General features: G+C 41.6%; 1 protein-coding gene across 1 annotated transcript; it reads left to right on the top strand.

The window, feature by feature from the left end:
* The first annotated feature begins 606 nt into the window (after positions 1-606).
* dll4 (delta-like 4 (Drosophila)) lies at positions 607-16,674 on the top strand. The gene is made up of 11 exons (XM_088404018.1): positions 607-989; positions 1,067-1,318; positions 1,498-1,555; positions 2,339-2,602; positions 7,156-7,216; positions 9,067-9,197; positions 9,405-9,574; positions 10,722-10,941; positions 12,646-13,354; positions 13,469-13,577; positions 15,816-16,674. Exons 1-11 carry the CDS (start codon positions 942-944, stop codon positions 15,819-15,821), a joined length of 2,028 nt encoding a protein of 675 aa, XP_088260144.1. The 5' UTR covers positions 607-941; the 3' UTR covers positions 15,822-16,674.
* The last annotated feature ends 1,985 nt before the right edge of the window (positions 16,675-18,659 follow it).

The following is an 18,659-nucleotide window of genomic DNA, read 5'->3' as shown; positions in this document are numbered from 1 at the left end:
GGCAATTTGGAGTGTATGAACACCTACCATGCATGTTTTTTGGAATGTGGGACGAGACCCCCAAGCGAGCGCGGGGAGAACATGCAAACTCCACACAGGAAGGCCAGGGCAAGCTGGAATTGAACCCAGGACCTCTGAACTGTGAGGCAGAAGTGCTACCTTGGCACCTAATTCAACGTATGAAAACTCTAAAAGATTCATATAAACTGTCTAACAAAATTGACATGAAAGGAGAGAAATGACACCTGACATGAGTCAAAACTTGCATTAAATAGGCATCCAATGACGCAGTTACTCCAGTCATCATCCATTCATTGTCTTTGGTTATAAGGCGCAAGTGTGCGCCAAAAATAAGTTAACAGATGTTTGATGCATGCTCGCTTATAATGGAGCTGTGAGCGCGCGCGTATTAAATCTGGATATTTTGTTGTGGCGTTGCGAGGGGGAGGACGGGGGTGGGGGGCGGAGGAGGAGGAGTGAGGTGGGCGAGTAGGCGTGGAGCGCGTCGTCCACGATTGGCAGTTTATGTAATGAGCCGCCGCGCGCAAATCTATAAATGAGGGAGGGCGCGCGCCGTGCGCTCCCATTCAAGGCGGACGAGAGTGACGCGCGGCGGGGTGTGCGGACGCTCCGTGGACGCACAAGTTTTTTGGGGGGCATCCCACCGATACACGGACGCACGTAAGAGGGGCCCGCGCGCGCCACCGGCGTGCACGTTTGTGGAGTACGGTGCCTTGTGAAGGAGGGGCGACGGGAGGAGGGGGTGGTCGCCGCGCTTCTTGGATATCGCTCCCGTCACATTTGGATAACGTTTTCTGGAGGAGAGGAGCTAAGAGTGGCCATTTGGAAGGATTATAACCCCTCTTTTTTTCTTCTACTTTGATTGAATTGCTTCTTTGGAATTGGGATTGTATTGCGGGTGTCACTTAAGCTGCAGAAGGATGGCAGCTTGGTTCACCTTCACCCTTGCCTTTAGCACCATAACACAGGTAGGGAAGAGGACCAAAAAGGATCCAGTGTTGTATTTGTTTATTTTGATGTATTGCCGTTTTTATTTCTTTTGTAGGCGTTTGCCTCAGGTGTTTTTGAGCTGCACCTCCACGACTTTAAAAACCACAGGGGTCTGCTGGCCAACGGGCTGCCGTGCAAGCCCAGCTGCAGGACTTACTTCAGGGTGTGCCTGAAGAACTACCAGGCAGTGGTCTCACCTGGGGACTGCATCTTTGGCAGTGCCCAGACGACCGTGCTGGGCTCCTCTAACTCATTCAGCGGAGTGCCACCCGGCCCCATCCAAATCCCCTTCAACTTCGGGTGGCCGGTAAACCATTTAAAGGATATATTTTCACTTTCAGAGGGATTTTTTTGTGGTTGGTTTTCAGGTGCATTGATCCCTTTACGGGCTCACCTGCTCCTCAACATCATTAATTGAAACAAAAGTTAAATAAATTAATCAAAGCTGTCAATTCAAGATTGGTAACATTTTTTCCCCTTTTCTAGGGATCCTTTTCATTAATAATTGAAGCCTGGCACTCTCCTCATGGAAATCTACCTGTAGGTAAGTGTTGCATGTCCAAGCTTCACCACAGGAGGGTGCTCTGGGTGCACTTTTCATCCCCCCCCTCCCCCCCAAACGCACACACTTACTAAAAAGTGATCTTAAGTCTTTAGATTTCACTACAGTTATTTAGTCAAAGATCATGCGATTCGTTGATCTTTATGAAGTCACCTAATTGGTTGCTTTAATATATTTTTCACACCATCTGCACCTCTTTATTATGAACTTGTGGACACCTTCTTCTTCATTCTTGTGCTCAACACAATTGAACTTCCTGCGGTTTATTTTTGGCGTGGGAACGAGCCGCGGGGCTTTCGGTGAGAATACGTGGTGACTGCCAAGAAGCCCTGACTGCGTCTTCCTGTATTTTACACCTTACTTCTGTTCCTCCCCGCTGGAAGACGGGACCGGGATGAGGAGGGGGGATAGGTGGGAGGGCCTGGGAATGTTTTTGCCGACGGAAGAGAAAGAGGAAATTTCAAAACCTGAGTTTATCTTTCATCTGGGCTGTATAGGATGTGATAAGGGACGCAGCTTGCTACCGGGCAGATTAGCGCAATGGAACGAGGCAACGTTAGAAAGCAAAATAATTTATGATACGCTCTCGGGTGGAGGGCAGAAAGGAAATCGTTCTACATTTAAGGGTACAATGGCTTGTGACCCTTTTACAATTGTACCAGGAAATGTTCCTAAGCTGCACTGAGCAAAGGGTTAAATGAACTAAGCTCTAAACCTCTAAATGTCGTCGTATACAAAACCTTAAGACCGTCCAACTCCTTCCAGATACCAATGACCAGGACTTTCTGATAAGCTTCTTCGCCATCCAAAGACAACTAAGTGTGGGCAGCGACTGGGCGCAAGACACTCAGACCAGCGAGCAGACAGAGCTGAGGTATTCCTACCGCTTCGTCTGCAACAAAAGTTACTACGGCGAGAGCTGCTCCAAGAAATGCACACCCCGGGACGATCGCTTTGGACACTACACCTGCACCAGGGAAGGACAGCTGTCCTGCCTGGCCGGCTGGAAGGGGGAATACTGCGAAGAACGTAAGTCGCTCGACCGCCGCGCACCTCACGAATTGTCTGCAGAGATTCAAGCTTTGTTGTTTGGGGGAGGGGTGATGGTACACGTCTGAGATATAATGGTGAGAAAAGTTTTTTCGCCAATTTTGGACAAAATACGAGATTTGTCTTAAAAGAGTATAAAAGGTGCTTAGCATCTTCAAGACTTCAAAAAGATTGCATGAAAAGTACCGTGTTTTTCGGACTATAATCCACAACTTTTTTCTCATTATTTGAGACCTGCAGTTTATAGTCCAGTGCGGTTTATCTGCAGTTTTGGTTTTGTTTGTTTTGTCGACGTTATGTTGAAAATATTCATCCATCTGTGAAAAAAAATTTTTTTTTTGCTTAATTTCTTATAGTCCAGAAATACGGTACATTGATGGGTTGTGCAGAAAATGGGATTGTTTAGACAAAACTTGAAGGAGAAAGTCCGACCAAACCAGCAGGAATGCTTTATGGACTCTGCGTCTTTAGAGTTAAGATATTTGAACAGTTGTGTCGAGCCAGATTATAGCTAGTGTGTTCCTGGAAAGATGGGTATGATTGTAAACCTATATAGCAAAACGTATACCTCACAAACTGATGGATAGCAGTTTTGAAATCAGAAATCTCTAACTGTTTAGTCAGTCTTTTTTTTTTTTGTATTTTAAAGGAGGAAGTGGAAATAAAACATGCTCACAATATCTGATATTTCAGTGTCTTAAAAGTAAAGCCAATTTGTAAAACAGATGAAGTCCTTTTTTACGAAAAAAATACAACTTATGACATATATTACTTATTTCTAAGTACTACTTGGAAAATGAGTTCAAAAATTCCCACTTCTGTTTCCACCCATAAATATCACCGGGACTGAAGATTCCATAGACCATGAGAATTGAACAAAAAATGCGCCAAAGTGAAAATGGTCACCAAACACCTACAATACATAATAATCAGTGTAATCTATAGTAACTCATATGTATAGCACATATTATCAATATATTTGTGCAGGACTAGATGGGTAATTGTACAAGGCAAGCTACCTTGCTGACAGTGGGCCCAGCACTGGTTTGTTGTGTAGGAAAAAGTTGCTAGTAGCCACTAGAATGTGTGAATAGGTGTGTAATGAACCGCTTGGATGCAATTTCATCTTATCGCTACCATTCCTATACCACTGTGATTTTTTGAAAAGCTGTGGGAAACTCAAGAGGCTTGAATGTATGAAATTGTAGGTTACATCTAAATTGACTGAAATGTTAACCCTAAATCTAGACTTACAAATGAGTAAGCCCTTTCACAACTGACTTTTTGATTTGTTAGTAAAAACAAACTTTTATGTTAGATTGCATATGGATCATTATAGATCAGTGCTTTTGGATCTTCGTACATAACTATTTTGAAAGGGCAAAAAACATTGGACTAAAACAAGTTTTGCAAAAAATCTGGTACATATTTACAAAAATTAGCACCCTTGAGACGAACTGAGCAGAATAGTGCTTGTTTAAAAACTGTTACAGGTGATGTAGTTGTTCACGTTACTAATTTCTGTGCCTAAAAAAACAGGAGCATTGAAGAAGTCATTTTAAACTAGAAAGACTAAAATGCGGTCAGGCCAGTTGTGGGCACTGTAAACGCAATACATTACTTGTTTAAATTCAATACAGGAATCTTGCTATAAAGCAAAGATTTTTGTTCCCGCCATTTCCAGCCTTTGCAAAATACAAACCCTGATGGAGTTGTGTACTTTTACGAAGACGTTTGACTTGCCTGAAACACCAGCTCTTGGAATCAAAAGCTTGGGCTCGGACCTAAAGAACCAGCCCACCCTCACTCTATTGAGGTCTCCCTCTTTTCAAAACAACAAATGAATCAAGAGTGGCGCCCAAGAGTAATCGTTACCATGTGCTCTATACGCGACAATGGATCTGTCGTCTGTGCCATTTGGTGGCCAAAGAAGAATTGGCGTGATCCATTCGGACGGCCGTGGCGCCAAATTCCAACCATATGGGCTGACGCGTTGCAATTAGAGGCTCATCTTTCATGGCTGACTACAGGAAATATACATGAGGGGGGGAAGAAAAATATATATTGGGAATGCTATAGTAACTCCTTGGCTCATTCATTAGCTCAAGTTCACATGCCAGTTGTATTTACAGTGTTGGGCGAATGGAGAGTAATTCGTTTTAATTACAATGTTACTTTGAAACACTACTTTTACTTTCAAAGAAATTAACCACTCAGTATAGAACAAGTTATACTATCATCTGAATTATAATATTGTGTCCAGATTTGAATGCAATTGTGAGAGTCATCATTAATAAGAGACTGGAGAAAAGTCAAAAACGATCTTTTGCAAAAGAGGGACAGAGCGCTCTTCTTCGTTTTACTATAAAGATTACAAAGAAGGCGGTTACAAGTTTCTCAGTAATACCATATAAGGAATTGTTCATGTTTGTGTGTGTATGTGTGTGTGCGCGGATGTGCGAATAGGTGTACAAGCAATGTATTTTTATATGATATTATATATACGTAGACACGTATTCCATCACAATATAACTACTTGAGCATTACTTTTCAGTTAATTTAAAAAATCTCAAAAATGAAAATTTTATTGAATTTGAATTGACAGATGAATTTTAGTATTAATAGTCCTTATTCTTTCGATTCAATCTAATAAACAACTTCCCACAAAGTGCTTATTTTAGTGATGTTTTTGAATAATTCTTATCAGTGATCCTTATCATGTTTCCCCAAGCTTTTGGCAAAGCATGTGCCATCACTAATCAAATTCTAACTCGTAAATGAGTTATTTAACCCCTGGGCATCCGGGGATTTTTCACTATCCTGCCCTTATCATCACCCAACTTGGGCTGACTTCAAACATTCATAAAATCGTCAAATCGTCTCTTTTATTTTATTTTTATTTATTTTTTGGCGGGGGAGGGGGGGGGGGGGGCTTGTAAGTACCTTTATGTAAAAAAAATTGTAAAAATGGGGTAATAGCAAACATAACAATGCCGTATATTTACATATTTGTGACCCTGAAATAGGAATATTTATTATGTTCATAATTATTCATAAATAGAATATTATGACTTTTGAAGACTTTTGCATTATGGGAGTCCAGGCTAAACCAATCATCAAAGTCATTGAAATGTTTCGGTGTGTCAACACAAAAGTTTCTATTGTGCCCCGTTTGCAAGTTGCTGTTGAAAGGATTCGTGCAAAAATTGGGGGAAATGCATGATAAAAAAATCAGGTTTTCAATATGTCCAAAATTGACAATATTTCCAATTTTGAATGGCAGTAAATGAGCCCGACATGGGCTTAATTCGACACCTATAGCGTGTACCCCTTGACCTCCCGTTTGCAAGCATTTATAAGGGACAGCAGCATGGCAAGATTTGACAATCTATGCAATATTTTTATTCCTAGTGCTTTTCCTTTGATATCATATACAGTAAAGTATCAAAAACACCAACAAGCCCGAGTTGGTTCAAAATTTCACCCAGAGGTTAAATAGTTATTAAGCTTATCATGACGGAATAATTGTATTCCAAAAAATAGTTTATGTGTAATGAATTCTTGTCCATACTATACAGACAGCGGTAGTGCTATGATGACTGCATTGTGTTCATCCAAAGACAGAACAGTTTGCAAAAACAAATCCTAATCACAGCGAAAAGAGTTAATACGTGCAGAGTGCAGACTGGGCCGATTGTTCATTTCAAAAACCCAAAGAAGTGGAAACTTCTGGAGCGCTGTAACTGATGAGCTGAAAATTCACTCGACTTGAAATTGGCTCGCAACCCCAACGTAAAAATAGATCGTGTGGCGGCTAATACAAGGGAAGGGTACCGTACTGTAATTGCATGGCTTTTGTAATACCTCACTCCCAACCAGTTCAAACATGCCTGACTGGTTCTGAATGTCGGCCATTTAGCTTAGACAGGTGTGCTTTTACCTGACACTACTCTATTATTTACCACAATACTGGCCTGCGCGTGCCCGGTAACCCAATCCGAACGAGGGGAGGGGACGGCACGATGAGGAGGGGCGGTGCGTGCATTGCTAGGAGGCCGCGCGCGCGTGCCTTACACGCGCCGGGGTTAATCACGCCGCTATTATCCAGCCACGCGCCAGGCCGCCGAGCGAGACGCGCGCACGCACGCACGCCCTCCCTCGCTCGATAACAGCGGCAGCTGCAAATATGGCGGCCACAACAACAATAGTGACAGCTGTCTGCTATTGAGAGCGAGCATCTGTTGCCCACTAAACTGGCTGCTTACCGTCGGCAGCCGCGCGATAATGTCGGAGCCCCGCGAGTCCCGCTCTGCGCAAACAAACCCCTCAGCAGCTGGCTTGAGATCAAATGAGTGGCAAAGGGAGACACATGGACATTTCTGCTGTGTTATTTATAAAGACGTCAAGCGTGACCTAGAATGTTAGCCCGTGTAGGGAGGAAAAAAAATCACTTGTTTACATAATTTACTCGCAGCTTCAAAATGTGACAACGGGAGTACTATATTGATACGCGTGTTGTATTTGTTCCGTAGCCATCTGTCTGGAAGGCTGCAGCGAGAGGAACGGCAACTGCTCCAAACCTGGGGAGTGTATGTAAGTATTGAAACTAAACTACACCTCTGGTACAAGAGACAATCCAAAAAAAGCAAAGTCTCAAGGTTGTGCTTGCCTTGTTTGGCTGCTTCCTTTCTGTAAAATCAAAAAGGAGCGGAACTTTTGATTTCATTCAAAAGGTACGGGTGTACCCAACGTCAGTCAGGGAGTTTCACTTGAACTAACATCAAATAAACTCAGCATTCATTATGTTTATGTTGAAGGGAATATTCACAATTTAAAAAATAGTCACTTTTGCACTATGAGTCAAAAAAGACTAAAGTTCAAATTGCCTACTTTTGCCATTCCCATGTCCACTTTAGCTCCCATATCATATTTTGCCCTCTTTTTGGCGACACAAATCCATCACTACCCCTACTCGGAATGAGGTTAAAACCCTTTGGGATGCCCAAACAGCATCATTAAGCCTCTCCCACATCCCCGCTCTCTCGGCACAGCAGATCATAATAAATCTTTTTTACTTTATGGATTTACTTATTTGGATATGTTTATCTGGCCGAGGATTAAATTAATCAATATTTTGACATGCTCATGAAACTAAGTAAGAGACATAAACAAATTATTTTCGAGCATTTTGACGCATCTTTCAAGGCTGACGGGCTATTGTATTATGTGACAATGTAGACATTGTTGGTACCATATGAAAGATTGGATTTTGTTCTTTCGATAGAAAAAAGAAAGTAAGAGCTTACATTATTCCCTAGAAATCACGGTTTGAAAATAGGTAATGTGTTTTTTGATTTAGTGTTTTTGATGGCACATTGCAACAGTGGTTGGCTTAATAATAAGAGGCATGCTGGTCACAAGTGTCATCTATCCAGCCATTAAAAAATAAATAAATAAATAAAATAAAATAAAAAAATTACGTAGTTGATAAAAATGCTTGTCACTGGCACACAACCTGTGTATTTTACATGATGAAAGTCCAACTGCTGTCACATGGTAAAAATACAGAGGACTCCTTTGTGCAAGATCGATGGGATTTAGAAACACATAGCTTGAAAGATACAACAATTAAAATTGGCAAATAACTGCTTATCAAATAAACTAAAAATTATTTTTTTATATTTTTATCATTATCCCTTTATAGAAGTGGAATTGTCCATATTCTTAGAATTTCAGCCTCTCGACAGTTAATATCAGATTTCTTTTAGTGCCTCATGAAACATTGAATATCATAGTGTTGCATAGTTTCAAAATGAAACATTTACAAACACCTGCTTTTATTTTGGAAAACAACGATCAACATTTTTGACCAATTTATGACGTTTTGCACCAAACATTCGCAAATTGCATAAAAATGCAATACCATATGTGCTTAAATACAAGATATGATTCAAATATTTGGAAAAAAAAATGCTTCGGCTGTATATATATATATATATATATATATATATATATATATATATATATATATATATATATATATATATATATATATATATATATATATATATATATATATGTGTATATATTCTTTTTATTTTTTATTTTTCATTTTTTATATTTTTTTTCACAAATTTACATGAAATAATAGTAAGACAAAAAATTGGCAGAACTACAAAATCCAACAAAATACATATATATTATATATAATATATATTTTTATTGATATTCTGAAAAATTCCCAAATTTTTAGGCCCCCCAAAAATGGATCTCTGTATGTCACGCTACACAATACAATAATTACAATACAAAAACACAATAATTTATGATAATGATGACTTCACTATGGAATTGCTTACAAATTCTTTATAGTTATAGAAGCGATATTGTTAATTAATTGTGTAGTTTGTTATCATAACCCAGCCGTTTCTTGCCCCCTACAGGTGTCGAGATGGTTGGCAGGGTATATTCTGTGATGAGTGCAAGAAGTACCCAGCGTGTAAACACGGGACCTGCCAGCTACCGTGGCAATGCAACTGTCAAGAGGGCTGGGGGGGCCTATTGTGTGACCAAGGTAAGGACACACAAACACACACAGGTCCACTTTCAAAGACACTCTCATGTTGCCGGCTTTTCATTTGGATCATCTGAAGCGCATTAGTTAAATTGGGTTTCCGCCCGAGCGTCCCCTCTCTCATGGAGGGGGATAACTTTCTTTCCAGTCAAGAAAAAAAAAAAAAAAAACAACACCTCTCACTTCTCGTCTTCCTCCCTCCGCAAGATCTGAACTTCTGCACGCATCACCAGCCGTGTGTGAACGGCGCCACCTGCATGAACACGGGCCAGGGCAGCTACACCTGCACCTGCATGCCGGGCTTCACGGGTGTCAACTGCGAATTGGAGATGCAAGAGTGTGACAGCAATCCCTGCCGCAACGGAGGGATATGCACCGTAAGTCAGCTTACAACAATTTTTAGGTGCCCTAAAAACATACTTGTGGCATGTGTTTGTTCAAATCCCTTAAAGGAATAGTGTGTAAGATTGCGACCGTTTTCCATTCGGACAGCAGGAGGTGCTGCAGGTGCTCCATTTACCATTGTCCGTAGCTATAACAAACATGGCCGCCACCGGAGAAGTGCCAGCCCCCATGTAATATAATTTAATGATAACTAGACCTATGATTATATTTAAAACATACTGTTGATCATTAAGAACACATTCATTTGCAAGTTTTTGAAATCATTTAATTTATTCCTTTTTAATGAAAAACGGTCCAAATCTTACACACTGTAAGTAGGGCAGGTAAATGTGTAAAAAAAACTACTTGTGATTTGGATTCTGGCTTAACTCAATCTTAAAACAGTAAAATCAAAGAAAAAAAACATTAAAGTGTTGAACAGTGCGATGCATCTGCAAGTTCCAGAACTTATAAAGCTACCCTTGAATGCACCATCTTACTAGCGCAGCAGATATGTGGTATGATTCTGTTCTCCCTTAGCATGGTTTAAACAGTGTAGTGAAACCCCAGTAGGAGATTACTAACAATAAAGTAATAAATAATCATTTTTCTTTATCGTGATTTCAAATCCTGTTGAAATAAGCCTCCTTGGGGGCCATTGTTCACAGCAAAAATCGGTTCTCAAATGGGGGTACGAGTATCTCAGGGGTACCTGAAAGCACTTCAGGTTATACGAAGATTTTCTCTGCAGGTATTAGAAAATCTAGTTCCAAGTGTTTTAATGCTGTGGAGGTAACAGTACATTTCTTTTTAAATTAAGAGCAAATAACTTGGAAAATGAAGCACCTTATTGCCAAACTGTTGTGGCGATTATTTTGGAAAATATTTTATGCCTATGTTTCACCGACTACGCAAATTATCGACAATTTTCCTGCAGTCAAACCAGAAATCGAACAGTTGATGTTACACGATCTCTCTTATGAACTTGTTCAAATATGACTAGAGATACCACAATAACTGTAGTCCCAAAGCTGAATAAATCAACTAAAGGTGACACTACAGCCATGTTATCCAATCAGAAGCCAGGATGCATTTGAAAAATGTATGATGGGAAATAAACATTACGCCGGTATTCCCTAGAATATGGAGAGCGGCTACATGTGCTCGTGTCTGGAGGGCTTTGAGGGCTCCCACTGCGAACACAGCCTGCTGACGTGCGCCGATTCCCCCTGCTTCCACGGCGGCAAGTGCTGGGAGAAAGACAATGGGCGGAGCTACATGTGCGAGTGTCCCCGCAGCTACACTGGCCTCAACTGCGAGAAGAGAGTGGACAAGTGCACGTCGCTTCCCTGCGCTAATGGTACGACCTTCCTCCCTGACTCCCCTCCCCATCAGCGATTCCTGCGACTGCAAGCGTGCGGAACAACAGGAATTGCTGGGAACTCAGTGTCTATTGTCCTGCTTATAAACAGTCAACAGCCCTGATCTCCAGCTTGTAAATGTCACTGCAGACCGCGGGGGTTGTTGTTGATGAGGGGGTTGACAAATTTCATGTTTTACTGAGGCAGGATTTTTTTTTTTTTCCCCTTTGTGGGGGGAACAATCACAGATGTGTGGTCGCATTGCTGATTGGACGCAGATGTGCAAACCAAGGCCTCCTCGTGGGAATGTTTCTGGAGAGCAGCACTTGTTGAGAGTTCAAATCTCAATTAGATTGGACTTTGAAGACCTGTTATTTTGAGCTGAAATAGCTTATTAGTAGAAGTATCAACTAAAACAATTATCAAATTAATTAACTACTATTGTCAAATACGAATCAAATATTTTAATAATAGAGTAAACATTCAAAGCCATTGTTTAGGTGAAAATTGTGGTGTGCTCACTGGCGCAGTGGTTAGCACCGCGCAGTTCAGGGACCCGAGTTCGAATCCAGCCGGCTCCGGCCTTCCTGTGTGGAGTTTGCATGTTCTCCCCGAGCCTGTGTGGGTTCTCTCCATGCATTCGACAGACTAAATTGTCCTTAGTATGATTGGGTGAATGGTTGTTCATTTATGTGTGCCCTGCAATTGGTTGGCAACCAGTTCAGGGTGTCGCCCGCCTACTGTCCGCAGTAAGCTGGGATAGGCACCAGCAAGCCCTTGTGAGGGGAAGCGGCTCTTGAAAATGGATGGATATCTCTGAAATCCTATCTGAAAGTGGACTGGTCTTTTTGTTACTTTTATCAAAATAAAACATGAACAAAAATTTTCTATGACATTGAAAAACAATGTCCTAACCAGTAACTCAATCCTTTTACAAACGTTTGGCGAGTGCAACATCAATTCCTCTCATGCGACGTTGCTTGTTCTTTTTTTATTCTGGTGTGAAGGAACTTGAGAGTCCTGACCTCAAGCCCACAGAAACTTTGGGATAAACTAGGACAGAGGTGCTCCGAAACATCGTACAGTCTCCCTTTAACAGTGGCAAAGTTCACTATTGCATATTTATTACTCATCCATTGTACCCATAAAAGATACAGGCTGGCCACCAACCAGAACCTTGATGATCTTGAAAAATGTACCATTATTTACTCTAGAGCAGAGGTGTCCAAACTCTGGCCTCGAGGGCCGGTACCCTGCATGTTTTCCAGGTTTCTTCCCAACACACCTCATTCAAATGATCAGGATTGTTCTCAGGCTTCTGCTGAGCTGATTGTTTGAATCAAGTGTGTTATGGAAAGACACCAGGAAATATGCAGGATACTGTTTTGATACCCCTGCTCTAGAGGCTAGAGTCTTATCTGGGACTGTACCTAAAACTTAGAGGAGAAAAAGCCATCCCATGACAAACGAGCTCAAAAAGGGGGGCAAAGAGCATTATTGCACCTTGAAGCCCCAGAGGAGCAAATATTTTTAATTGTTGGCGAAGGTATCAAAATGTGCGTTCATGTCAGAATTTGTTCAGTCAGAAATGTGTTATTCTAGTCGCAAGGGAATTTGAATATGTTCAAAAGAGAATTTTGAATATACAGTATTTGCAGTTTTGACAGTTCAGGAGTAACATTTCCTTTCCCCGTTTTGTGTAGGTGGTCAATGCCTGATCCACGGTGGGACTCGGGTATGCAGCTGTCGCGCAGGATTTACGGGCCAGCGTTGCGAAATCAACATCAACGAATGTGCTGGGAAACCTTGTGTCAATGGTGGGACCTGCCTTGACCGTATAAACGACTACACCTGTGCATGTCCTCCGGGATACAGCGGACGCAACTGCGACAGGCTCCTTGATGAGTGTCCCCACCATCCCTGTCTCAATGGTGGCGTCTGCACCAGTAAGACCCCGGCAACCTGCGTTTGCGCACCTGGCTTCAACGGGCCCAGCTGCGAGTTCACTGTGACGTCACAAGTCGGGGAGAGCCAAGATGGCTTCCAGTGGGCGGCGGTATCTCTAGCCGTGGGGCTAGTAGCGCTTTTGGTGCTGCTGTGCATGGTGGGCTTGGCCCTGAGGCACATCCACCGGCAAGCCCGAAGACAGCGAGAGGACACTGAGACCATGAACAATGTGTCCAGCGCTCAGCGAGACAACCTTATACCAGCATCGCAGCTGAAAAACACAAACCAGAAAGTCAGCCTGGAGGTGGACTGTGACTCAGAGAAGTCGAACTTTATCCACAAAAACTATCACTTGGACCCTTACAGCTCAAAAACAAAGGAATTTAAGGACGAGAAGTCCCAAGAAGACAGTCTTATTTATGACAAATGTTTAGAAGACAAAAGACCCTTGAGTAGAGTGTACAGGTAAGACTACTGTTGAATTGTGGAGTTTGTGGTACTATTTGTTCTAATAGCACAGAAATTCAAATGCAAATTTGCATGATTTTTTTGTTAAAGCCATTGGATTTGTGTCCACAGTGAAAAGCCAGAGTGTAGAATATCAACGATATGCTCGTCCAGAGACTCTATGTACCAGTCGGTATTCATGATAGGCGACGCGAGGAGGGAGTGCGTCATAGCGACCGAGGTAAGTTGTGATACTGCTGTGTACTAACAAGGGGTTGGAACCGGTTGTAGAGGTGACAGACCGTTTGGACTTTGTTGTGGAATTGAGATGGAACTGCCACGTTAGCATCAATGCTAAATCCTTTGGGCGTACCATTCTTCCCAGTAAAATAAAAACAAGGAGCCGGTGTGTCTTGCCGAAGTCAGTGGGAAGACAACTGGCATCCGTTCAATCAAGAAAAGCCTGCAGTGTTCTTTCACTGAAGACATTTGTTTTCTCATTCCTTGCCAGCATCCATGCCAATCCCTTTGTCACTGTTCACAAGAAGAACAGTAAAATAAAGGAAAAAGCTGGTGAATCCAAGTGAAGAAGTTGGAAGACTCAGAACATGTCTCATCAAGAAAAGCTAGGCAGGGCTTCTTTTCTCAATGTCGTTTTGTTTTCCCGCTCCGATCGTTCCAACCAAGATAGCGTTTGCGCCAATCCCTTTGAGGGTGCTTGTTTACAAGCAGAACAATAAAAATAAGTCAGTAAGGAAGGCGGCATGGCGTAGAGAAGTCGATTGGAGGGCTGCCAAGATCCATTCCAACAAATAAATCCCGCAATGTTATTTCCTGATTGTCATTTTGTTCTGATTAAAAAAACAAAAGATAGCATCCAAGCTAATCCCTTTGAGGGTGTTTGTTGTTTTGAAGATGATAATTAAAAAAGAAGTCAGTGTATTATTCATTTACTCAGTGAATGACCACAAACGTCCGCTCAATCACGAAAGCCTGGCAGTGCTATTCTCAAAAACAAAACTTAAAAGTCATACAGTGTTCTCTTGTTTTTCGCTGTTAATGAGGACCGAAAGCCCACCGCAAAAAGTGAAATTTGCGAGGAAGGACCCCCCCGTCCTCCCACTCAACCCTCCAGGAATTTACATGCATGTATATGTGGGTGCCAGAATTTTTAAAATGTCAAAAGTAGTTATGCCGTAGCTGAGACAAAGATTACAGCAGGACACATATTTACTTAAATCTTTAATTGATAAACTTTATACAGTAGCTGTACTGTTATAACTTCCCATTTCCATCTCTTGGCCATTGTCAGGGAATATGTCGGACGGCGACCGAGAGTGGATAAACGTGATAACAGGGAAGCAGAGTTCACACTCGAAATTCCAATTTATGTCAACAGCACTCTTTGTAACATTTCTCATTTAATTTTCTTGAACAGCTATAGCGATAGAATTCTCAACACGATTGACTTCTTGACACTTTGGGTCACCATAGAGCAGAGGTGCCTTGACCACTGATCCGCGGCCCAGTACTGGTCCGTGGATCAACTGGTACCGGGGCTCATGCGACACACCCAAAATAACGATGTTTTGGAACTGATTTATTTTATCCTTAACAGTTCATTAATTTGTGCTTCGCTTGGCTTGACCTTTGTTTTTGGCGCCACCTCTGGCCGCTGTTGATATTACATTTTGTTGTGAGGAAGGGCCAGGTGTGGCTTGAGTTGAGAGCGGTCACTGTCAGTGACGCACACATTGCTCTGTCTCTCTGGGAAATTTGACCCACGAGTGTCTGTAAGTTGTACTTTCTTTGTAAGTCATTCATAATAATATGTCCAAGATTGGTTTGTTTGTTGATCCCTGTACGCGTTTTATACATATATTATACATATATATAATAACTGATGATAACGACGTTGACTAGTATGTGGTGATAAAAAGGTTAGAGAACCAGGCCATAGAGAAAATGAAGCGCCACGAAGCTCTGAACCATGTGAAATTGGCTGCTAAGCTTCATTGCTTCATGAACCATTTGGCCATTACGAAACAATCAGTCTGATTATCGCCAATCATCGCCCCCCAAAATAAATACTGATGTGCACTCTAATACAGATTTTTCTATTTGACGTTTTGTTGAATAAATGAATCTTAAAAACAAAAACCTATTCAATTTAAGTGTTGAAAATATTAAACAGAACTAAGCTGTTCCATCTTTGCAGACGCCTGCAATCCGCTACTTGACATTTGATTAATGATCTTCATGCGTAATATCACATGACAGAGACATGACTTTTGAATTAATTGTTCTTTTGGGTATTCACTGAAGCCATCTTCATTTTTTTTCTTTAATCTTGCCATATTTGTCTGCTTGCTTATGAAGAATGGAGAATCTGTACTACATTTTCATGTTTATTGTAAATCAATCTGAGAGGCTAGCTTTGAGCTTATACTAACGTTGTTCTCTCCTTCTTCCATTGCAGGTTTAAAAACAAAAGACACAGAATCACAATCAAGCAGAATTGGAACATTCTGGATTGTTTACAAATGCCGGGAAGAGACTTGGAGGATGTTTTTTTTGTTTGTTTGTTTTTTTCAACGTGTCAGCCGCTGCTTTGTGGAAGACGTGAGGACACGGCGGAGGGACAGTTTAACTTATCAACTCTTGGACGGTTGAAAAGGAGGCGAAGGTGGATTGCCTAAAAGCCACTTGTTTTCTGGCCTTGTGTGATAATCAACATCCCGACGATGACTTACAGCCAATCAGTGAAAGTTGCCTGAGATTTCTTTTTTTAGTCGCACCCCTCCCTGAAAACACTCACTCCACGCCACCTTCGCCTTCTATGCAAAAAAAAAAAAACTCAGGGTAAAGACCCACATTCAATGTCACAAATACTGAGAGAAATGAATGTCTGAATGAATGTCTTCGATTTGGAGATTTAACATGCAGCCCGAGTTCACTAGAAGCCTTAAAAATAGGGGTGTTGGGGGGGTTAAAATGCTAAATTTGTGCCCTTGTCTCCTCTTGGATTGTTTGCACTACAAAAATAAAGACAAATGAAGTTTTTTTTCAATCAGCAAAGACTTACCGCAGTCAAACGTACGCATAGAAAGTGTTTTGATGCATCCCGAACGAGACAAACAAAAAGACTGTTTCCACCACTTGCCTGCCTGACACAGTTCAAACCAACAGAACCACTAATGTAATTGTTTATTAATGATTTCCAGAGTTTAATTTAAATATGACACATTGCTCTTTATATGTTTTATAATATTATTTGTATATAATGCATATTTATAAGGACCAAACTTCTGAGGAATAAACTTTGTGGAAAAACTGTTTTCAAATATATCAGGAGGTGTTTGATGCCCCCATATGCTTTGTGTTTATTGCTCATCTATGGAGGATAAATTTAATGACCCCAGAATTTGGAATCAAATGCAACCTGACTTGAATATGAAACCCAGCTGCGCATCACATCACAAAGTAAGATTTTTTGCGACATGGAGGGAAGGCAAAAAGCAAATATTCCCCACCCTACATCTTTCCTCATTTCCTGATTGCCGCATCACTTCTTTGAGTCATCCCTGGAAACGCCCTTGGCTCTTGTCCCACCCTGTGTTCCTCTCCGCGGACCCTTCAAATTGACTTGGAATTCAAATCCGTTTCCATGGAGACCGGGCCCCATCGAGCTTGAAACGGTGAAACAAAGCCCAACCCCACCACTCAATGCTCTCACGCACGCGTCACCCCAAAAAACAGATGCCTCAAAAGAAGGCGGGGAGTAGGACTGGGGGGGTATTCAAAAAAAAAAAAAAGCAGCATATGCCAGCTCTCAAGCACCCATAAAGTAACACAAGGTTATGAATGCACACTCCCCAACTGGCGGCCTCGCCCTGCAGGGCTAAGGGTAATATTTTACTACCCGCTTCTGTACCACCCACCCAGGGGCAAACAAAGCCTGGCACTGGGGGGTGTCACCTCACCAAAGGGGAAGGGGTGAAAGGGGCGGGTTTTACACCAGATGGGAGGCAGTGCATGCGCCATAAATCCTCTGAAATAACAAAAACATCTCTGTTTTGTATATGCTGAGATTTGGGAGTATACTGAGTGTCCTTATACGAAATTGAGGGCATACATTTCATTAGCCACTTCAGCCAATAATGACTCAAATTTGATTGAAGGAGCTTCCTCATGCAGCAAGAAGCGAACATCGCAGATTACAGAGGGCACAGTCAGTCACACACAGCTCCGCCAGGCATTTTCATTGTGTTATAATCACAGCATCCTGTTTGTGACTCCCTGACATCAGTTCCTGTTTCCTCTTTGATTAAGACGAAAAAAATATAACATAAATATGCAGAGCACGCTGGCAAGGCTTGATTGATTTTCTCACGCCCTCCCAAGGATGCTACAGTGCAAACAAGCGGTCTAATCAACTGTTTTGATAACGTTTTAAAAGGAGGCAAAGCTGACGTTTTGCATGGAGAGGAAGTCTCAATTATCACTAGGTGTCAGTAATGAGCCCCTCCATGAGCAAATCACACTACTGTCTTGCACTTTTTGTTTATACAAACTGGCCTTTAGTCGAGGCCTGTGGACCAAGACAATCTTTTCTCAGAGCATTCATTATCTTTTACAAATGCAAAATTGTGATTCAGCCCTTGAATTCTATTTCAAGTGTCCACTGAGCTAGTTGAATGCATTAGGGCTTGCACTAGACATCAACCAGCAATTTAAGTGGGTCACACAAATACTGACAAGCATGCTTAATCTGGGCAATAGTATTTCCTTTCCAATCGGTCAGTGAAAGGCCTAACTATCAAGTGTCAGGTAAAAAAAATCTGTCTGACACACAAAGGTATGTGTCACACAACACGGGTCAACTACGGCCTTTGCAGTTTTATGAGTGGCATCATGTTTTTTTTGTTGTTATTGTTTTTTTCTTTCTCGGTTTTGACGCTTAGCTCAAGAATGCATTCGGTCCGAATATGTTTTAATTGCAGTGGCTTAAATGACAGGCAATGCTGCAGTGGATATTTCACACAGGCAAAGTTCAAGGGCCCAAAAGCGCCTCATTAAGGCTTTTAAAAACAAAAATACAACAAAGGTAAAGGGTGCAATTAAGCATTTTTACATTAAACAAGAACTTACCAAGTTATTGTAACTCAACTAGCTGATTACTAAGCAAGTGCTTGATTTTTTTTTTTTTTTTTTTTTACAAATCTCAAAAGTTTGGAACATGGCCCTCACTTTATCGAGCTATATCAGCCCCTTTCAGACAACAAAGCTCAAGAACAATTTGTTCATCATTGTGGTTGTAGAA

The sequence above is a fragment of the Hippichthys cyanospilos genome, chromosome 20, assembly GCF_059441005.1.
Source record: "Hippichthys cyanospilos isolate Australia breed blue-spotted pipefish chromosome 20, RoL_Hcya_1.0, whole genome shotgun sequence".
NCBI lineage: Eukaryota > Metazoa > Chordata > Actinopteri > Syngnathiformes > Syngnathidae > Hippichthys > Hippichthys cyanospilos.
The sequence above is the reverse complement of the archived record's forward strand: the minus strand, read 5'-3'. Positions and strand labels throughout refer to the sequence as shown.

Excerpts from the sequence above, each read along its gene's own strand:
- dll4 (XM_088404018.1), top strand. The coding sequence starts at position 942 with ATGGCAGCTTGGTTCACCTTCACCCTTGCCTTTAGCACCATAACACAG. Across the intron at positions 990-1,066 it reads CCTTTAGCACCATAACACAG|GCGTTTGCCTCAGGTGTTTT; the intron begins GTAGGGAAGAGG and ends TTTCTTTTGTAG. Across the intron at positions 7,217-9,066 it reads TCCAAACCTGGGGAGTGTAT|GTGTCGAGATGGTTGGCAGG; the intron begins GTAAGTATTGAA and ends TGCCCCCTACAG.